Here is a 23,049-nt window from a genome sequence, read left to right on the forward strand (position 1 = left end):
GTCTTTGGTGCAAATGCTCTCAGTGTACATAAAAGGAAAGATACATTCATCAAGAATCATAAAGTACAACACTTAATGATAGTCATAGGGTACAATAAGCAATCAAATCATACTAGGAAGTAGTCAGTATAAATTGTAAGGATATAAGTGACAAAGTTACAGTCATACAGTCACAAGTGGGAGGGGAGGGGTGATCAGGAGTGATGAGAAGATGAATAGTAATAGTAGTGCAGACTTTGAAATAGTTGGACAGTGTTGAGGGAATTATTTGTTAACGAATAAAAGAGAAAAAGAAAAAAGAACATGGGTCATAATCCAAATTTTCAGCAGGTCCCTGATGCTCCCATCTTCTGCATGGATGGAGCCTTAAAGGTCCAAAGCAGATGGTTTCTCTCGCACACACCCAACAACAAAAAAAGAGAGGACATTTTGAGAACCTGTGGGGCGCCTGGGAAGCGAACCCACAATCTTTCTCCAGCTGGCTGAGGAATTCTGGGAGTTGAAGTCCGCAGCAAGTCTTAACGTTGTCAAGGTTGGAAACCCCTGTGCTAAAGGACTTTGGGACTTTTTCTGGCCTCTGGGAAGAATCTGACTTTGGATCACCTCCACCCATAAGCCCTCACCCTTGTTACCCTTTAACATGGCGTCCATTGTGTTGTCTTCAAAAAACAACAACAACCCTGAATTGTGGAAATTGGCCGGCGAAGGAACAATACAACCGGCGACGTCTTATGCAACCCCACTGCATCCATTGTCACATAAGTCACACAGAGGGCCTTGAAATAGCTTTGAATGAAAGTGGGGGTGAATGGCCTTTTCGGAAGCTTGCAACCCTTCAAAGAATGGGAGAGACAATCTCCTGCCAAACTTCGAGTTGACCTAAAGATGCCAGGAAATGTCTATCATAAATATCTGTGGGGCACGAGCGGGGATCGGCCAAAAAGCCTCTCCGAAGGTCACCCGAGATTTTTCCACAATCAACGAGGAGGAAGAGCAGGTCGGTGTGTGGACACCACGCTCCATTTCCTCTCGTCTAGAAAGAGGATCAACGCTAGAAATTGAGGAACGACAACTGACAATGGGAGAAATGGCACACACTTTCCCTCAGACAGGACACAGGTAGCACCAAGGACTGTAGATTAGTCCTCCTCTCTTCCTCCTCCTCATCCCCAAACCCCACTTGTTCTAGCACTGATGACGTTGCCTAATTGGGTCATGAGACATCTGCAAGAAAACCACCAAGTTCTGAGAGCACCAAGGACCCCACAGTCCTCCTTCTCCTTCTCTTCCTCCTCCTCCTCCACTCCACAAACCCTATTCCCTTCCAGCACTGATGACGTTACCTAGTTGGGTCATGAGATGTCTGCAAGAAAACCACCAAGTTCTGAGAGCACCAAGGCCCCCACAATCCTCCTTCTCCTTCTCTTCCTCCTCCTTCTCCTCCTCCGCTTCACAAACCCTATTCCCTTCCAGCACTGATGACGTTACCTAGTTGGGTCATGAAACGTCTGCAAGAAAACCACCAAGCTCGGAGAGCACCAAGGACCCCACAGTCCTCCTCCTTCTTCCTCCTCCTCCTCCTCCACTCCACAAACCCTATTCCCTTCCAGCACTGATGACGTTACCTAGTTGGGTCATGAGACGTCTGCAAGAAAACCACCAAGCTCTGAGAGCACCAAGGACCCCACAGTCCTCCTTCTCCTTCTCTCCTCCTCCTCCTCCTCCACTCCACAAACCCTATTTCCTTCCAGCACTGATGACGTTACCTAGTTGGGTCATGAAACGTCTGCAAGAAAACCACCAAGCTCAGAGAGCACCAAGGACCCCACAGTCCTCCTCCTTCCTCCTCCTCCTCCTCCTCCTCCTCCTCCGCTTCACAAACCCTATTCCCTTCCAGCACTGATGACGTTACCTAGTTGGGTCATGAGACGTCTGCAAGAAAACCACCAAGCTCGGAGAGCACCAAGGACCCCACAGTCCTCCTCCTTCTTCCTCCTCCTCCTCCTCCACCCACAAACCCTATTTCCCAGCACTGATGTTACCTAGTTGGGTCATGAGACGTCTGCTCTGAGAGCACCAAGGCCCCACAATCCTCCTTCCCTTCCTCCTCCTCCTTCTCCTCCTCCGCTCACAAACCCTATTCCCTTCCAGCACTGATGACGTTACCTAGTTGGGACATGAAATGTCTGCAAGAAAACCACCAACCTCGGAGAGCACCAAGAACCCCACAGTTCAACCCTGAGCTACGGATATTCCCTTCTCTCAGAAAAACACAGAACTTGTGGCTCAGTCACCCCAAAGCCAATTTCCCGTCTGGTCCTTGGGCTGGCTGAGAGGCGAGACAGATGACCATCTGGCTATTCAAACAAAAGTTTTTTTTAAAGAAAAAAGAGAAAAAAAGAAAGAAACACCCTGCCCTGGTGGCTTGGCAGAAGATTAGGGCAAAGGCCCTTTGAAGGGCCTTATCTCCTTCTATGCACAGAGAACCAGGCACCCAAATTAACAAGGGCTTCTGGTGACTCAGCCGTTTATATTCCCCACTTATCAGCTCCTGCCCAGAGAACAGGAGCTGGTGAAGCTTTTGTGTACTAATGAGCTCTTTGTATCCTCAGATTATTTCACGTTTCAGGTGTGTTTGCTTGGAGGGAAAACAAAAAAAAAACAATGGGACACAATCGTCCCGCTCGAAAAGACACTGTTTTCCCTGTAAATTTGGCCAACTTTATGTGCGTTTGGGCTTTATGTGTGTTCTTCTCAGAGAAGAGGAGCAAATCCTACAAAGAAAACACGGTTTTTATCATTCGTGGTGCAGGATGAGAAACTTATTTTATTTACGTTGTTCCCTGGGCTGCAGAGCACCAGTCGCCTCCACATATGGATGGGCTAACGGTGAAAGAAATAAACGCTGTTTGTGAGGACAACATGGATTTGGCTTCAGGATTAATTCTTCTCAGAGAATAATACGGGATCTGAACTTAGAGGAAGGGCCTACAGGTGGGTCAAAAGGGAAGAACGAGCTGGGATGTTGGCAGGAAGAGCTGGTATGGTCCAGGGGTTACAGCACTAGTTTGGAAACCAGGAGATGGTGAGTTCTAGTCCTGCCGTAGGCATGAAAGCTGGTTGGGTGACTTTGGGCCAATCACCAGGAGGCGGGAGTTCTAGTCCCGTCGTAGGCATGAAAGCTGGTTGGGTGACTTTGGGCCAATCATCAGGAGACAGGAGTTCTAGTCCCGCCGTAGGCATGAAAGCTGGTTGGGTGACTTTGGACCAATCACCAGGAGGCGGGGAATTCTAGTCCCGTCATAGGCATGAAAGCTGGTTGGGTGACTTTGGGCCAATCACCAGGAGGCGGGGAATTCTAGTCCCGTCATAGGCATGAAAGCTGGTTGGGTGACTTTGGGCCAATCATCAGGAGACTGGGAGTTCTAGTCCCGCCGTAGGCATGAAAGCTGGTTGGGTGACTTTGGACCAATCACCAGGAGGCGGGGAGTTCTAGTCCCGCCGTAGGCATGAAAGCTGGTTGGGTGACTTTGGGCCAATCACCAGGAGGCGGGAATTCTAGTCCCGTCATAGGCATGAAAGCTGGTTGGGTGACTTTGGGCCAATCATCAGAGACTGGGAGTTCTAGTCCTGCCTTAGGCATGAAAGCTGTTGGGTGACTTTGGACCAATCACCAGGAGGCGGGGAGTTCTAGTCCTGCCATAGGCATGAAAGCTGGTTGGGTAACTTTGGGCCAATCACCAGGAGACGGTCAGTTCTAGTCCCACCTTAGGCGTGATAATTGGCTAAGTAATTTTGGGCCCCTCCTTCCCTCACAGCTCAACCCACCTCACAGGGTTGTTGTTCTGAGGAAAACAGGAGGAGGAAGGAGTATTATGTATGTTTGCCGCCATCAGTTCGTTATAAAAATAATAAACCCAGGATAAAACAAAATAACAGCACAATACAATACAATAAAAAGGAAATAAAATTACAATAACATAACAATACAATACAATGAAATATTAAAATGAAATGAACTAATAATAAAATAAAATGTAAAAATAAACCGTAGTCGCCCCCAAATGGCCAGTTGGACTTTTGTGGGTGCCCCAAATGGTTCCTCAGACTTTGCAACAAGCCAGCTGCCTCTGAATGAAAGAGGCATTGAGAAAGTCCAGTGAGCGGGCGCTGTGGGGCCTAAGCTCTGACTTAGCTCGAATGCAGGTCTGTTTCCTTAACACATCAGCTGCCTTTATGGGCCTCCCATGAACAATAGGAAGGGGCTTTGACTGTGGGATCAAGGCAGCCTCTTGACTTTTCACCTCCTCTCTCCGTGGGGTAGACTCAGACTGGGAAAGGAGGATGAACTCACGGCGATCAGTTCCTTCCCATGGATTTCACCTCTAGAAAGAACATAGAAAGGACCTTGAAGGTCTTCTAGTCTGCCCCACTGCTCGAGACTGGCCTATACCATTCTCCAGTCTCTTTTTGAAAGCCTTCAGAGTTGGAGCACCCACAGCTTCTGAAGGCAAGTTAATTGCTCTCACCGTTAAGATTTCTCAGTTCTAGGTTGCTTCTCTTTCCTCAGTTAGTTTCCATCCATTGTTTCTTGTCTTGCCTTTGGTGCTTTGGAAGAATAGCATCCTCACAATCATGTGATCAAAATTCAGATGCTTGGCAACCGATTCATATTTATGACAGTTGCAGTGTGCCGGGGTCACACGACACCCCCCCCCCTTTTGCGTCCTTCTGACGAGCAAAGTCAATGGGAAAATGAGATTCATTGAACAACCATTGTTACTCACTTAACAACTGCAGGGATTCGCTTAACGGCGGCAAGAAAGGTCATTAAAATGGGACAAAACCCACTTAACAACGGTCTCACTGAGCAAGAGAAATTCTGTGCTCAAGGGCGGTCATAAGCTGAGGACTCCAACAATGAGAAAGCTGGTGGAGATGTTGATCCAAATCAAATAACGGCATATCAACCACAATACCGTATTCCCCCTCCCCCAAAATAAGACCCACCTGGAAAATAAGCCCTAGCATGATTTTTCCAGGATGTTCATAATATAAGCCCTACCCCCAAAATAAGCCCCGGTAAAGGTCATCAGCCAGATGCATTTAATACCGTATTTTTCCAAAATAAGACCCAACCAGAAAATAAGCCCTAGCATGATTTCCCAGGATGTTCATAATATAAGCCCTACCCCCAAAATAAGCCCCAGTAAAGGTCATCCGCCAGATGCATTTAATACCGTATTTTTCCAAAATAAGACTCAACCAGAAAATAAGCCCTAGCATGATTTTTCCAGGATGCTCCTAATATAACCCCTACCCCCAAAATAAGACCCAGTTAAGATAATTAGCCACGCACATTTAATATCATATTTCCCCAAAGTAAGACCTAACCAGAAAATAAGCCCTAATGCCTAATTTTTGGAGCAAAAATTAATAGAAGAACCAGGCTTATTTTCGGGGAATATAACTGTAATTGAAAATCCTGAGGCCTTTCCTTTCATAGGATCTCAAAGAACACATGGCTACCTCCTATGAGTCATGTCATTGTCCGATTGGGGTCAATGAGGCCCTTTGTACAACAATGATGTCGTAAAGCACTTGCCCTTCTTCCAAGCCTATTCTGGCTCACTGACCTGGAATCAAATTGCTAATGACTCTCCTGACTTCCTGTGGCATTTCCTTTTTTGTTGTTGTTGCTTTGGCTACCAACCCAGAGCTGGACAGCTGGACCTTTGGCCCCGCAGTTCCCTTTCCACTCAAGGGTAGACAAAACTTTTCAACCTCAAGTGGGCAAAACACAGCCATTGTCTTCTTATGGCACGGTGCACACCAAGCAACGGCAGCCTACGATGGCTTGAGATGATGGCTTGATCTAGAGGAGCGGTTCCCAAACTCTGCAAATTTTAAGATGGGGCGGGCTTCAACTCCCAGAATCCAGAAGATGAAGTCCACCCACCTTACAATGTTAAAGTTAAGAAACTGTTTGAATTCTAAAGTCCCAGAGCAATTTAACTTCTTCCTTTTCTATGACTTTTGTCTCTTTTGTGCTCCCAATAATTCTTGCTCATGGGCCAAGAATAGAATAGAATAATTTTATTGGCCAAGTGTGATTGGATAGACAAGGAATTTGTCTTTGGTGCATAAACTCTCAGTGTACATAAAAGAAAAAAAATGAAATATACTCATCAAGAATCATAAGATATAACACTTAGTGATAGTCAGTGGTTACTAATAAGCAATCAAATCATACTAGGAAACAAATAAAACAATATAATTTGTAAAGATACAAGCAACATGGTTATAGTTATAAGTGGGAAGAGACAGGTCCGTGAGGGCGAACCTATGGCATGCCTGCCACAGGGGGCATGCAGAGCCATTTGTGTGGGCACGCGAGCCCCAGCCAAACTTACTTGCACTGCGCATGTAGGTACCCTCCCAGCTGATTTTTGGCACGTTTGAGGCCTTTCCGGAAATACCAGAAGTGACTAAATGGGCCCATTTTTCGACCTCCAAAGGCTGCAGAGGCTTCCAATGGGCTGAAAGTCAGCTGGGAGGCATGCGCATGTGCAGTGCAGATAAGGGACAGGCGGGGGATCGCGTGTGCATGCGCAGGTGGGGGGGGGCTCGTGCGCATTGCCTTCTGGGTGCTGGCACGCGAGCGCATGCACAAGCGTGCAAGAAATTTTCGGCACCAGAGCCCAAAAAGGTTAGCCATCAGTGAGACAGGTAATAGGAAGGGTTAGAAGAGTAATAGTAATACAGTCTTACTAAATAGTTGGACAGTGTTGAGGGAATTATTTGTTTAGCAGAGTGATGGCGTTCAGGAAAAAACTGTCCTTGTGTCTTAGTTGTTCTGGTGTGCAGTGCCCTACAGCCGTGATGGCGAACCTATGGCACACGTGCCACAAGTGGCACGCAGAGCCATTTGTTCTGGCACGCGAGCCGCAAACTTACCTCACTGCGCATGCGCGCGCCTCACAGCTGATTTTTTTCCAGTTGGTTTGAGGCCTTTTTCGGCCTCCCAGAGGCTTGGAAGAAGCCTCTGCAAGGCTTTTCAGGACGATAGGCCCATTTCGTCACTTCCTGTAATACCGGAAGTGATGAAACGGGCCTATAATTCATCCTGAAAAGCCTTGCAGAGGCTTTTTCCAAGCCTCTGATAGACTGAAAAAGGCCTCAAACCAGCCGAAAAATCAACTGTGAGGTGCAGTGCAGACAAGGCGGTGGTGGGAGGGAGGGTTGCACATGCATGCGCAGGGGAGCGCACAACAGGAGCCCCAAAGGTTAGCCATCACTGCCCTATAGTCATTTTGAGGGTAGGAGTTGAAACAATTTATGTCTGGGATGTGAGGGGTCTGTAGATATTTTCGCAGCCCTCTTTTGGACTCATGAAGGATACAGGTCCCTCAATAGAAGGCAGGTTGGTAGCCATTGTTTTTTCTGCAGTCCTAATTTATTATTTCTTGCAAACAATCCAATGCGCCGTTGCCCTCCCAAGGCCATCTGCATTGTCAAGCGAGGACCCCCCTGCCCCCCGGTCCTCTGACCTTGGCACGATTGTCTCTCTACCGAGATTCCTGGCTCCCTGGAACACCCTGGGGACCTCGCCTTCCTCTCGGACTGCCGCCTCCTGTGTTGGATTCGGCCGCCATGCCCATTTCCTGGCAGCCTGGCCTGGAGTTCGAGGCCATGCCCCAGGTCCAGAGGAACCCCACGGGGCCAAGCTGGATCTTCTCCAAACACTCGCCTTCCTTCTCTGCCTATCGCCCTCTTCCTCCATCGTGGAGCCCGTTCCCAGGGCTGTCAGCAGAAGAGGACAAAGATGAGGGGCTCGGAAGGTCATCCGAGCGAGCCCTCTTAGGACAGCATCCTAGAAGATACCGAGCAGGCTGGTGCCCAGTCTGCGTGGACTGTCTTTTCCAATGTCCAAGGGTCGTCAAGTGTGAAAAATGGTCATAGGTCACTTTTTTTTCAGGGCTTCTGTAACTTCAAGTGGTCACAGAATAGAATAGGAATAAAACAATAATAATAGAATAGAATCTTTATTGAATAGAATAGAATATTGAGAATAAAATAGAATAGAATAGAATCTTTATTGAGAATAGAATAAGGAATAGAATAGAATAGAATAGAATAGAATAGAATAGAATAGAATAGAACAGAATAGAATAAGGAATAAAATAGAATAGGAATAAACAATAATAAGAATAGAATCTTTATTGAGAATAGAATAGAATAGAATAGAATAGAATAGAATGAGGAATAAAACAGAATAGGAATAAAACAATAATAATAGAATAGAATCTTTATTGAGTAGAATAGAATAGAATATTGAGAATAGAATAGAATAGAATAGAATAGTATAGAATAGAATGGAATAGAATAGAATAGAATAGAATAAGGAATAAAATAGAATAGGAATAAAATAAATAGGAATAAAATAATAAGAATAGAATAGAATCTGGAAGGGACTTTGAAGGTCTTCTAGTCCAACCCCCTTCTCAAACAGGAGACCCTATATCATTTCAGACAAGTGACTAGCCAGTCTCTTCTTAAAAACCTCCAGTGATGAAGCAGCCACAACTTCTTGTGGCAAGCTGTTCCACTGGTTAATTGTCCTCACTGCGAGGAAGTTTCTCCTTAATTCCAAGTTGCTTCTCTCTTTGACTAGTTTCCATCCGTTATTTCTTGTCCTGCCCTCTGGTGCTTTGTAGAATAATTTTACAACCCCCCAGTCTTCTTTGTGGCAGCCCAATGAACGGTGGTAAATTTGTGGCAGCCCAATGAATGGTTGTAAGTCAAGGAGTAACTGTAGACAGTTACGGAAACATCTCAGATTTAAAAGAAATTCAAAATTTAAAAGAGTGGATGGAGGTAATTTACTCCGTCACATTATCACTACGTCTCTGTCTTAACTATGCTCCCGGTTTAGCGTTTTGGTGAGCTATCTGGCAGGATATTCATTTGAATCAAGCGTGCAAATTAAATATTTTGGGGCTCAATCAGATGCAGAAACTTAGCAGAGAGGATGTGGCTTTGGACTAGGATGGTTCCAAAAGCTAATAAGGGCCAGAAAAATAAACAGATCTAAAAACAGGCCAATCAGAACATCTTCAGGACTTCCTCTCCCAGGATTCTCAGCTATGGCCCTGCCAGCTGGGGAATTCTGGGAATTGATAGTTAGATACCTGGAGGACACTCAGTCTGACTGGGGCACTTCCCAACTGACAGATGGCAGAATAACAGAGTTGGAAGGGACCTTGTAGGTCATCCAGTCCAACCCCCCGCCCAAGTAGGAGACCCTACACCATTTTTGACAGAGGGCAGTCCAGTCCCTTCTTGAAAGCCTCCAGGGATGAAGCCCCCACAACTTCTGAAGGCAACTTCTGTTCCATGGGTTCATTGTTCTCACTGTCAGAAAGTTTCTCCTTATTTCCAGGTTAAATCTCTCCTTGTTCAGTTTCCATCCATTATTCCTTGTCTGGCCTTCAAAGGTGCTTTGAAAAATAGCTTGACCCCTTCTTCTCTGTGGCAGCCCCTCAAATACTGGAAGACTGCTATCCTGTCTCCCCTGGTCCTTCTCTTCCCTAAACTATCCAGGCCCAGTTCCTGCAACCGTTCATCGAATGTTTTAGCCTCCAGTCCCCTCATCCTCCTGGTTGCTCTTCTCAGCACTCTTTCTAGAGTCTCAACACCTTTTTTATAGTGTGGTGACCAAAACTGGATGCAGTACTCTAGGTGTGTTCTTACTAAAGCTTTATAGAGTGGAATTACTATTTCACTTGATCTTGATTGTATCCCCCTGTTAGTGCAAACTTAGGATTGCATTGGCTTTTTTGACTGTTGGCTCAGTGATTGTAATCATTTATGAGGGGCAGTTTGGTGTAGTGTAAAGATGCTGACCTAAAAACCAGGTGATAGTGAGTTCTAGTCCTGCCTAAGAATGAAAGCTGGCTCAGTGATTTGAGCCCATTATCAGGCACTGTGAGTTCTAGTACCGCCTTTGGTATGAAAGCTGGCTGGGTGATATTGGGCCAACCACCAGGAGATGGTGAATTCTAGTTCCACCTTAGGCATGAAGTCATCAGGGTGCGTTTGGACCAATCACCAGGAGACAGTGAGTTCTAGTCCTGCCTTAGGCATGAAGCCGACTGGTTGGGTTTGGGCCAATCACCCTTATCATATTTTGGGTATGCCTCTTGCTTCAAGGGCAAACCATTTTTCAGAATCCCATCATGCATGCATGCCGACTACCGAAGGGTAGTTTTAATCATTATGGCCATAGGGATTGCTATAACAGTCGTAAGCGTGAGGACTAGTTATAAGTAACTTTTTTTTCAATGCTGTTGTAACTTCAAACGGTCACTAAACAAACAATTGTAAGCCGAGGACTACTTGTATCTATTAGTGCACAAATGAATTATGTACATCATAAAGCACAAATACCCCCAAAATGAAAATTTACACAGGATGAGATGCATAACACGGTGCGGTGGCCTAGAGGCGGAGCTCTCACCTCACAATCAGGAGGCTGTGAGTTTGATCCTAGGTAGCGGCAGATATTTCTCTCTCTGAGCACGTTGAGAATATATCTGCTGAATATAACTCCACATCGGTGACAGGAAGGGCATCCGGCCAGGAAACACTCAGCTCCGTTCAGGGGCCTAGACTCCACCCCGCAAGGGATTATATGGAGCCGTTAAAAGGTGATGATGATGAGATGCATAACATCAGTCATTTTGTCATCTCTCTCATTATTAATGTTGTGATATTTTTGTTTGGAGTGGTGTCAGCCGCCCACCGTCAACTGGGTAGCATGCAAATTTAATTAATTAATCAGAGTTCACGTTTGTATCACCCTTGGAAAATCCTTGTTATAGGTGATGCAACCGTAACTCAGCGTTTCCTCAAAGCTGTCCATGAATTGTCTGATTCTCCTGGATAGACAGGTGCTGCAAGGATGGCAAACCCTGCATTTACTCCTCCGTGTAAAGGTTTAGTTAAACAGAAGACCCCTCTCTACCCCTAAATGACCAATTCATATTCATCACCCGTTTGACACTTGCACACCCTCATTATTTATTTTTCGGAGGCGGCTGAAAATATTTTCTGGAGCCTTTGAGGGGGTGGGGGGAGAAGAAACCCAATCACAATAAACAGCACGATCTGAGGGTCATTTTATTTCAATTTATCAACTTCCCCGTTTCGTGTCTCCAAGGGGAGAGGCGTTTTGTGATCTTCCTGCGTTTTAGACTGGACGGGGAAACACCCTTCCGATCCCGGCCTCCAAGAGAAACTTATCTGATTTGCCCAATAGAAATGAATAAACAGCTGAGCGATCTTAAAAAGAATTGCTCGGCACCAAACATCCTTTGATCTCAAAGGCTTTTAACCTTTGGAGAACAAGATTTTGCCCAGCCCAATGTTCCTTCCCCGGGAAAATACCAGCTTAGCTAATGGCAAGGATAACTTGGTGCATACAGATTCAATTTTCCCAATATAGCAAGGAAATATTGGATGAAAATACAGTACATACTTGGTTGGGAAAAGACGATGAAGCAACTTATAGATCTAAAACCAGAAATATTTTTTGTTGGGTATATTGACAGTGGGTTATGACAAAGGGACTATATAACTAGCTCTATACCCGTGCTTTGCTATGAAACTATGTGGTTGGGCTTAGTTTTTGGGGAGGAAAATAAAGAGAAAAAAAATTCTGCCTCTGCCTACCAGCATCCATCGGTATTTATCTGGCTAGCATCTTGTCAGTGTGTGAGAGAGTGGAGGGCTGTTTGGAAATTGAAACAGTATTTGCTGTGTGAGCAAGGAGACAGCAAGGAGCCTGGGCAGGACTTAGCTCAACTGTTCTGTACTAAAGCTGCTTGGTGCTATGAAACTAAAACTGCAACTCCTCTCCTCTGCTTTTGTTTTGCATTTGGAAGAGATTTCTTTTCAGGTGGAGAGGGGGAGTAGAGTTCCTTAGCATCAGAGCATGTTAATGATAATAATATAGGAAATATTAATGCTCTGATCATCATTTCAAAAAATCCTTTCTTAGTGAGCCCCTAGAAGCCAAGAGGAAAATACGTGTTAAATTTCAAGTTTGTAGGCTTTACAGTTCCGGAGTTTTTGTGATGATGCGTGAGTGGTATTTCGCTTTTATATACATAGATTTTCTCTTTACATACATAATTGCTTTGTGGAACAGCTTTTTACCTGGATCAATTTGCTTACATAATAATCCTTTTGCAGTTCCCGATTTCTACCTCTATTGTAAAACAAATCCCATGTTTGAAAATATTCTGCGTCTTCTTTTTCTTTTCTTTTTAATGTCAATCTGTCCATTTCTGCACAGTCTTAATATTTTTTTATGAATTTTTACGGACTCATTTGTTAAATGAGCTGCAGCTGTTAAATGAGTAAGCCGGTTGTTCAATGAATCTGGAGTTCCCCATCGACTTTCCTTGCCTGAAGGCTGCAAAAGGGAATCACATGACCTTGGGACACTGCAACCGTCATAAGTACATGCCAGTTGCCAAGCTTCTGAATTTCGATCACGTAATCATGGGAATGCTGCAAAGGTCGTAACTATGAAAAACTGTTGTAAGTCACATTTTCACAACTTTGAACGGTCACTAAATGAACTGTTGTAAGTTGAGGACTTACCTTTAGATACAAGAACGCTCTCATTTATTGACATTTTCCCCAGACTATTGAAACAGGGTCTCTGTTTACTCAATGAGTTAAGCCATCCAAGAGAAAAATGACACCTAACATTTTTACAACCCGTTTCCACGGCCTTCATTCCAGAGGTGGTATGCAGCAGGTTCTGACTGGTTCTGGAGAACCGGTAGGGGAAATTTTGAGTAGTTCAGAGAACCAGCCAATCCCACCTCTGACTAGCCCCACCCCCATCTATTCCCTGCCTTCCAAGTCCCAGCTGATCAACTGGGTCTTCTTTGGTTGTCCTACACAGGAGAATGGAGCTGGAAAGCAGGTTAGTGGAGTGGGGAGGGGGATGAATAGAATAGAACAGAATAGAATAGAATAGAATTCTTTTATTGACCAAGTGTGATTAGACACACAAGGAATTTGTCTTGGTGCATAAGCTCTCAGTGCACATAAAGAAAAATAAAATACATCCATCCAAGAATCATAAGATACAACACTTAATAATAGTCATAGGATGCAATAAGCAATCAAATCATACTAGGAAACAGTCAATATAAATCATAAGGATGCAAGCAACGAAGTTACAGCATTTTGCAGCATCCTTCCCCTGGAGTGGGGAGTGAATGGGAGTTTGCAGTATCCTTCCCCTGCCATGCCCACCAAGCCATGCCCACAGAACCGGTAGTAAAAAAAACCTGTGAATCCCACCACTGCTTCATTCACACAAAACCTATGAAATCCGATGAGAGTTTGGATGCCTGAGCATGACTCAGCCTGTTTGGTTAATTTAGGTTTGATGTAATATGGAAATGTAGAAAAGGCCAGCACCCTTTGCAAACCAAGCCTATTAGGATCTAATAGAAAATATGGATTTTTTTAAATTAAAGATTGGCCATTAATTATTTCTCTAGTAAATCACCTGCAATGAGCCCTGCAGACAGGGTGGATAAAAATCGATGGGTACTATTTTTATTTTATTTTATTTAAATCAGATTTTTTTTATTGTTATCAAATTTATTTTAATAAAATGCTTTTGGAGTGAAAAATCTATCTAAAGATAGTTTTCTATTTAAGATCCATTAATAATTTAGTTTATTCAGCCTGAAAGGGAGCTTAGTTATGTAGCATGAGGAGGCTGTAATATTCTGGAATATGTACATTTTGGGTAAGTTCATTCCATGAATCCAAGCTCTGCAAGCTGAGATAATGTGCCCTGCAGGGATGCATTCACACATTGATGCATTTCACAGTCACCATGAGAGAATAAATCATAAAACGAAGTTCAGGAATATCCCTTCATCCCATTGTTTTGCAAATCTATACACACTACAAACTGTACGATCATTTGGAGAGAAAAGCATCTGTGCCACCAGGCATTAAGGGTAAGGAGGAAAGGCAAGCAGTTAAAAATGAAAGCGAAACCTTCAAAGCAGCTTATCAATATAAAGGGCACCTGTCATTTCAGACCCATCATGGCAGTGCCTGTTCACAGGCATCCACTCACCTGCTGCCTGCCACATCCCTCACCTGGTTGTGTCCCTGCCGCATCAAAAGACGTCCCATTAAATTGAATGGGACTGTCGGTGAGTCAACAGTGGGTCAGAGGAGGAGCCGCTGCAGGACAGAGTTGACAATGGCCCTTTAAAAATCAAGTTGATTTAAATCAAACCTTTTTACTAGTGATTTAAATCGACTTACAGATAATCAGAGTTGGAAGGGGCCTTGTAGGTCATCTAGTCCAACCCGCCAGCCAAGCAGGATACCCTACACTAGGGGGTCTTCAAACTTGACAGCTTTAAGACTTGTGAACTTCAACTCCCAGAATTCCTCCTCCAGTCATGTTGTTGGCTCAGGAATTCTGGGAGTTGAAGTCCACAAGTCTTGAACTTGGGAAGTTTGAAGGCCCTTGTCCTACACCATTTCTGACAAATGGCAGTCCAATCTCTTCTTGAAAGCCTCCAGTGATGACGCTCCGGCAACTTCTGAAGGCAACTTCTGTTCCATGGGTTGATTGTTCTCACTGTCAGAAAATTCCTCATTTCCAGGTTGAATCTCTCATTGTTCAGTTTCCATCCATTATTCCTTCTCTGGCCTTCAGGTGTTTTAGAAAATAGCTTGACCCCCCTCCTCCTCTCTGTGGCAGCCCCTCAAATATTGGAAGACAACTATCCCGTCTCCCCTGGTCCTTCTCTTCACTAGACTAGCCAGGCCCAGTTCCTGCAACCGTTCATTGTATGTTTGAGCCTCCAGTCCCCTCATCATCCTGGTTGCTCTTTTCTGTACTTTTTCTAGAGTCTCAACCTCTTTTTTTATAATGTGGTGACCAAAACTGGATGCAGTACTCTAGGCGTGGCCTTACTAAGGCTTTACAGTATTAGTGCCTCCCTTGATCTGGATTGTATCCCTCTGTTAATGCAATTTAGGATTGCATTGGCTTTTAACTTGATTTCAATCAAATCCACCCTGCCTGCAGATATATCGGACTGCAGCTTCCATAATCCCCGTTTCCTGGCTAAGGCTGGATGTGGTGTCTGGATACTGTAGTCCAAATGCCTGCACAGCACACCACCGTATACAAACACACAGCCCCTGCAGCAGCAGCAGGAATGAAATGACTTGTCAAGGTCACAACTGCAGCTCAGAGAGGGGGCTGGAAATCAGAAAATTTAAAAAAAAATCCACTTGTGTAAGATCTCAAGCTATCCTTCCTCACATTCTCATATCGCAACCCAGATTGTTCAGAGGGAGATGAAAAGCACTATTGTTACCACTCGCATCGCCCCCAAATTATCTTTGAGTGTTGGGAGCACCTGTTCAGGTGAGTGGCTAAGGTTTCAGGTGCCACTCCCAGAATTTCAAAGACAAGGAACTCAAAGGTCATCTAGATCAACCCGCTGCCACTGGAAAGTTTCTGGAGAATAGCAAAAAAGCAATAGACTTATATACCGCTTCACAGTGCTTTACACAGACAGCATCTGCCCCCTAAAAATCAAGGTTCTCACTTTATCAATCTCGGAAGGATGGAAGGCCGATTGAACACCAGCATGTGGTCAAAGTATGTCTGAAATACAGGTGATGCTCGATTTACGACCACAATTGAGCCCAAATTTTCTGTTGCTAGGTGAGATAGCTGTGAAGTGAAGTTTGCCCCATTTTACAGCCTGTAACACAGTCAGATAATCAGTAGAAGTCCCTTTATTATCTCCAACTTTTCCCCCAATGTCCTGGCTGGAGAAAAACGCTCCCAGGCACAGCCTTTGGCTGCAGAGAATCAAGTCCAAAATGTGGTCAACAAAAACTGTAATTATAAGTCCAATCAAGGCAAAATGAGCTAATTAGTCCGTCAGGCCAGGAGCAAGAATTCCAAACGTGAAGGCACAGCAATAACTCCACACAGTTGGGAAGACTCCAGGGACACAGATAAGCAACCACAACACAGGATAAAGTCATGTTTGCTCCCAGCAGACGCCACACTCAGCTTGCAACTGTTTTAAACTCTCATTCCCAGCTGTAGCTAATGAAGGGAATCAGGGCCCTTTCCTCCCCCATAAGCCATGCAACCCACTTTGCTCTCTTCTCAGTTCCTCCCTGCATGTCCTAGGATGAAGAGAGGGTGGGCCTGGATCTTCCTCCGAATTCCCTCTCCTTTGTTCTACCTCTTCCCTGCTCTGCCCAGCCGGACTTTGCCCTTCCCCAGGCTCCTCCACAGCCAACGGAGCCACACTCCCACTCCCTGTCAGCTATTCAGCTTCCTCCTCGGATTCAGACTCCAACAGGGGCATGACACAGTCTTTCTTGCCGCAGTCATAAAGTGAATCCCTACAGTTCTTTGGTTATTAACATGGTTAAGTATATCTGACTTACCCTGTTGACTTGGCTTGTCAGAAGTCAATGGAGAAGCCAGTTTCACTTAACAGCCAGGTTACTAATTTAACAACCACAGCAACTCACTTAACAAAATGTGGCAGGAAAAGTCGTAAAATGGGGCATAACTCACTTAAGAAGTTTTTCACTTATCAGCATAAATTCTGGGCTCACTTGTGGTTGTAAGTTGAGGACTACCTGTATTTATGACGGTTGCAGTGCCTCGGGGTCAGGCGATCTCCTTTTGCGACTTTCTGACATGCAAAATCAATGGAGAAGCCAGATTCACTTAACAACCAAGGTTACTAACTTAATTGCCCTGACTTAACGACTGTGGCAAGGAAGGTCATAAAACGGGGCAAAACCCACTCAACCGCTGTCTCACTTAGCGACGGAATTGCTGAGCTCCATTATGGTCGTAAGTCAAGGATCAAGTTGTAATTCCAAACTCTTCCTTGCTGCTTGGCCTCCCCCCCCAGAAGCCATAAACAGCAACGGAGCGAAGGCAAATCTTCCAAGCTTTCTTGCTTTTCACAGATATTTTTTTTCCCACCGCTTCCAAAGCCTCTTCTTGAGACAAAAATCTGCTTTAAGGAAGGGCAGCAGCTAGCCAACTCTGGCTGATTGGGAAAAGCTATGCTGGGTTGAAATGGGTTAGTGGATGGATGGGTGAATAGGTGCTGCTTTGTTTTTAAAGGAAGAAATTTACAACCAGAAGAATCTTTCTTATGGCTACCGTGTTTCCCCCGGCCTCCTTTTTGCTGTCAGAGGCCTTCAGGAACATCTTCTTCTGCAGCCGGCAAGGCTTTCCTGAAGGCTTCTGCAGCCGATAATGGAGCTCTGGATCAATCCAAAGCTTTGTTTATCAGCTCCAGAGGCCTTCAGGAAAAAGCCTTGCCAGCCTTGTCAGCTGCAGAAGAAATGGGCCAACAGGGCAGGTGTCGGGGTGTGCAAGGCCTGGCTACACCTGTCCAAAGGTAAGCAGTAGGGCAGCTCCACTCCCCAACCCTACCCTAATTTTTACCCGTCCACTCTGGAGTGGGTGGGATCTTAACTAGGGCTTATTTTGGGGGGCAGGGCTTATATTGGACACGTGTAAAAATCAAGCTAGGACTTACTTTCAAGGTAGGTTGTATTTTTCAGGGAAACAGGATAGAATCAGCAAGGTGCGGTTCTCTGAAAGTTCCCTTTCTTTAATACATTGCCCTCATTTTTATGCCCCCTTTCTTTTGGGCTAATTTGAAGCGGTATAGGAAGCCAACTAAACAATGAGTAAAAAAAATAAATAATAAAATTTAGGCACACGGGCTTAATAATCATCTACTCTATGAACCTTGAACGGCCTTCAAATTTACGGAAAGCCAGGAGGGAGAAAGGAGAAGCCATTCACAAAAAGCGTCTGCTGTATTTTCTAAGGAAATAAATAGATTCTCGTCTATGGCTGGATTGGGCAGATGTCGGTGGACTACAACTCCCATCACCCCCCACCACTGGCTATTTGGCTAGGTAATGGGTACCGGAGCCTAAAAATTTCTGGAGCTCCCCATATTCCTAACCCCGATCATTTAATATAATAAATACAATTTTAGGCACACATTTAGTATCACCTCATACCACGAGACAAGTGGCATATGGATTTGATGAATAAATGTACAGATTTAGTGAACCCAAAATCTTCTAAAATGACCCTCCAAATTGCTGAAGGATGATCATTCTGTTTGAGCTCCATGAAAGTTAAACTGGATTTATGTCTGCTTCTGAATGGAATAGGTGGAAAATTGGTTTCAGGGTTTTGTCAGTTTGTGGAAACCTAAATTGACCAAATATAGTAGCCTGGTTTCAGACTTGCCACGCCCAGCCAAAGTCCACAGATTCTTCCAAACATGGTTAAAGCAGACCAACTGAATGCCGCCATCCAGCAAACCCCCCCACACACGGAAGATCACAAGGTTCACCTCATCTTCCAAGGCCACCATTTTGTGCCCCAAAATATTCCATGGGTCAAAATGGATTCTGTTCAGACCATTTCACCACACACACAAAAAAAATGTTGAAAAATTGTGTCCGATCATATAAGTCCTCAACTTACAATTGCAATGATTTTCAATTGCAATTCTGGGCTCAATTACTTGAGGGGCTGCCACAGAGAAGAGGGGGTCAACTTATTCACCAAAGCACCCAAAGGCAGGACAGGAAGCAATGGATGGAAACTAATCAAGAAGAGAAGCAACCTGGAATTCAGGAGAAACTTCCTCACAGTGAGGACAATTAATCAATGGAACTGCTTGCCACCAGAAGTTGTGGGTGCTCCAACACTGGAGGTTTTAAAGAAGAGATTGGGCAACCATTTGTCTGAAACAGTAGAGTTTCCTGCCTGGGCAGGGGGTTGGACTAGAAGACCTCTAAGGTCCCTTCCAACTCTGTTATTCTATGTTCAATCTCTCTCAAAGGCTTCCAACCACAGCCAGGATTCCTAGTTGTGATCCAATTCACAAAGTCAAATGACACGGACTGCTAGTCAAATAAATAGCACACACAACCACACTTACACAAGGAACAACTTTTGCATGGTGTGACTTTTCATCTAGGGTTGGCACACGAGGGCAAGGGATGTTGTTAGTCATAGTAGTAAAAATCTAGACGGGCTGGCTTTTCAATTGGAAGATTTATTGGGGGCAAGGCACCCCATATTCTAAGCACAGAAAGTGTCTGCAGTCATAAACAGAAAGAGGAGTTTGGTCTAGTGGTTAAGGCACCAGGCTAGAAAGCAGGAGATGGTGAGTTCTAGTCCCAGCTTAGCCATGAAAGCCAGCTGGGTGACTTTGGGCCAATCACCAGGAGACGGTGAATTCTAGTCCCACTTTAGGCACAAAAGCCATCAGGCTGACTTTGGGCTAGTCACTCTCAGCCCAAACTACCTCACAGGGGTGTTGTTGTATGGAAAATAGGAAGAGGAAAGTGTGTAAGATATATTCACCACACTGAGTTATTTGTAAAAAAATAAAAATAAAGGTGGGATACAAATAAGCAAACAAAATGATAACATCCAACCTTATAAATTTAGACAAGCAATAATTCAATTTGTCCTGGCTATTTTCTCCACAATATCAACTCTGGTTGTCTTCAGGTTCAAAGCTGCTAGCGGTGTCCTTTCTGTGCCCCTCCCTATTTGACCAATTTCCATCAAACTTTCAACAGGCGTATCACTAAACTAGCATTATTACAATACACAAGCTTCGCAAGGACATTATGTTTGGGGGACTGACTTCAGCACAAAGCAGACTTTGGGTGATTTTGGAAGCCAGGAATCTAGAATAGAATAGAATAGCAGAGTTGGAAGGGACCTTGGAGGTCTTCTAGTTCAACCCCCTGCCTAGGCAGGATACCTAAACCACTTCAGACAAATGGCTGTCCAACATCTTTTTAAAAACTTCCAACGTTGGAGCATTCACAACATCTGGTGGCAAGTTGTTCCACTGATTAATTGTTCCCAATGTCAGGAAATTTCTCCTTAGTTCTAAGTTGCTTCTCTCTTTGATTAGTTTCCATCCATTGCTTCTTGTCCTGCCCTCAGGTGCTTTGGAGAATAGCTTGACTCCCTCTTCTTTGGGGCAGCCCCTGAGATATTGGAAGGCTGCTATCATGTCTCTCCTGGTCCTCCTTTTCATCAGACTAAAGATACCCAGTTCCTGCAACCGTTCTTCCTATGTTTTAGCCTCCAGTCCCCTAATCATCTTTGTTGCTCTTCTCTGCACTCTTTCTAGAATCTCAACATCTTTTTTTACATCGTGGCACCATCTAAGGTCACTTTTGAGCGCCACCAAGAAAACGGCATAGACTTATCGCCCAGCACCATTAGCATTTGACATTAAATCAGATGAGGATTACATCCTGCCAAGAATTAAACCATGTGTTCGTCCTTCTTATTTGCTTGAACCATTTCAGTCAGTTTTGCAGATTTTGGGGGCTGTTACCCTACCTCCATTCCCTTTCAACCCAGATCTTCCAACCTAAGAATAAGCGGGTTTCACACAACACACAAAACCCGGGTCAACAAATAATAAAAACAGCCGTCATTCACCTAACATCCTATCCAAACCAACAATCTGCTGGATGCCAGCCTCCCACAATATTGCCACAAATGTTAAACCCTAACAGGCCACCGATGATGACACAATCAAAATTTGACACGAAACAAACTGCTCTTTTAACATAGGTTAACTGTCGAGGTGGTGCTTTTTTTCCCAATCCACTAAGTCAGCTGTATGCAACGTTGGCAACTTTTAAAGATTTATGGACTGCAAGTCCCAGAATTCCCTAGCCAGCATGAATGGTGGGAATTGAAGTCCACAAGCCTGAAAGTTGCCAACGTTGGATACTCTCGATCGGTTAACAACAGAATCGGTTAACATTGGAGAGAGAAGGGGGAAAATATGCATTTTGAGTAGATGGATAGAGATAGAACAGTTTTTCCCCCCAAATGCGATCACTCTGCTAAACAACTGATTCCCATAACACTGTCAAACTATTTAGTGGGACTGTATTGCTATTCTTCTTATCCTTCCTATTACCTATCTCTTCCAACTTATGACTATAATAACCGTGTTACTTGTATCTTTATAAATTATATTGTTTTATTATTCCCTGGTATGATTTGATTGCTTATTAGTAACCTACGACTATCACTAAGTGATATATCTTACGATTCTTGAGGAATGTATTTTATTTTTTCTTTATGTACACTTTATGTACCAAAGACAAATTCCTTGTGTGTCCAATCACACTTGGCCAATAAAGAATTCTATTCTATTCTATTCTATTCTATTCTACTATATGAATGATCTGGAGAATAGCCAGGTTAAAGTGTCCAGGTAGGAATTGAGATGTTTTAGAACAGCAGCCCCCAACCTTTTCTATGCCCCACACCCCTAGAATAATATATTCTCATACCCCTTTAAAAATAATAATTATATGCATATAATTATACATATGCACTATAATTTTGAAACTTCTAAAACTCAAGCTTTCGCCTTCCCCTGGAATATCGTTTCCCAGCCCCCGTTGAGCACCCGTTCTAGAAAGAAGCTAGTCACTGGATTATTTTTCTAGAAAAGAAGAGTGGAGCAAAAAAAAAAGCCCAGGAAAGCTTCTACCCGAGTGGGAATTTAATCCTTGTTCGCAGATGTGTCACTTTTGGCAAAATCAATACTCAACCAGAAACTCACTAGACAAGGTTTTGCTTACCACGACTTCCAATACCTTGTCTAAAACTTACACTTTTAATATCATATTTTGCTTCGGCTCTGATCAACCAGGGCATCCCCAACCCCAAGGGTGCCTCTTCCAACCCGGCTTGGAAGCACTTTGCAAACCTCTGGATTTTCAAGGGACTCCCCAAAAGTCCCAGGGATTCTGCATTCACACAATACCCTTAACTCCCTTGCCTTAATTCCACCCCACCCCACTTTTCTCTGGGTTCCCACCAGACCCAGAGCCCGTAAAAACAACCCAGGCTAGTCCGCACGGCGTGTCAAACCCACGGAAGAGATTCAACCCGCATTCAATCCCATCGGGGTTATTAAAGCGTTCGTGTGAACCCAGCCAACAGATTTCCCCAACCCGGATTCTTTCCTCACCTGCCGGTCTGGAAGAGAGGGAAACGAAACGACCCCTCCCCCCGGAGCCCCCTACTCTTGATTTCCTCCGAACAAGGGACACCCCCGTCAAGCCCATCATCCTCTGCTGCAACCGAACGATGGGTCTCGCGGTTCCATCCTTGCTTCTTTCCTCCCTTTCGCCGCAGCGGAGGCTCCCGGAGGCGCCCCCCGCCCGTTGCGGTCCTTACCTCCGCAGGGCGGCGAGCCCAGCAGCCCCGCCAGCAGCAGCAGCCACCGCAGCGGCCGGCGCATGGCGGCGGCAGGATCCCCTCTGAGCATAGCAAGAGCGTCTCCCGGTCCGGACCGGACGCCGGGCGAGGTAGCGGCCAGCCGGAGAGATGGGCGTCCGGAGTTTGCTTGCCTGCTCTTCGCTCCCGGCTGGGAGAAAGTCTGCAAAAGCGGCGCGACCGGCTCCTCCGCCTCCCTGAGCCCGCTCCTCCTCGTCGGCGCTCCCCTCGCTTCGCCCCGCCGCGCAGCCCCACGTCCGTCCTCGCGGCTGCCTGGAGCCCGACAGAACTTCGCCGCGCGGCTGGCCAGGTACGCTGCGGCTCGGCGAATTCAGGGGGCGGGGCCGCCGGGGCCAGCCGGCGAGCCGATTGGCTTTTCAAAGGTCCGGCCGGTTCTCGGAGTGGCTGGAGGGTTTGACCGTGCCCCGATTGGGCGGCGCGGCTGTCGCCTGGATGGGGGTCCCCGCCCACCCCCCCACCCCGGTGGGCGGGGCCAAGTGGAGTTGGGGGGAGGGAAGCTGCGTTCTCACGACCCGCTTAACCCGCCTGGTAGGATCGATGCGTGGTGTGTGTTTTTTCCCCCCTGGCTAGGAGGGATCCAAAGGGGCAGGTTTGGCTCAGCCCTC

General features: G+C 45.4%; 1 protein-coding gene across 2 annotated transcripts in view; it reads right to left on the reverse strand.

Annotated features, from left to right (window-relative positions):
- PODXL (podocalyxin like) overlaps nucleotides 1-22,703 on the reverse strand; it is a 54,217-nt gene extending 31,514 nt beyond the window's left edge. For both annotated transcript variants that reach the window (XM_087968896.1, XM_087968895.1), the window contains exon 1: nucleotides 22,385-22,703. In XM_087968896.1, the coding sequence (XP_087825022.1) occupies nucleotides 22,385-22,475 (91 nt within the window). In that variant the 5' untranslated portion in view covers nucleotides 22,476-22,703. The remainder of the gene's footprint in view (nucleotides 1-22,384) is intronic.
- Nucleotides 22,704-23,049: the final 346 nt, after the last annotated feature.

Source organism: Notechis scutatus, chromosome 6 (assembly GCF_049901735.1).
Source record: "Notechis scutatus isolate UNSWTSFEM ecotype Mainland chromosome 6, rNotScu1.2, whole genome shotgun sequence".
In the NCBI taxonomy this organism is placed as follows: domain Eukaryota; kingdom Metazoa; phylum Chordata; class Lepidosauria; order Squamata; family Elapidae; genus Notechis; species Notechis scutatus.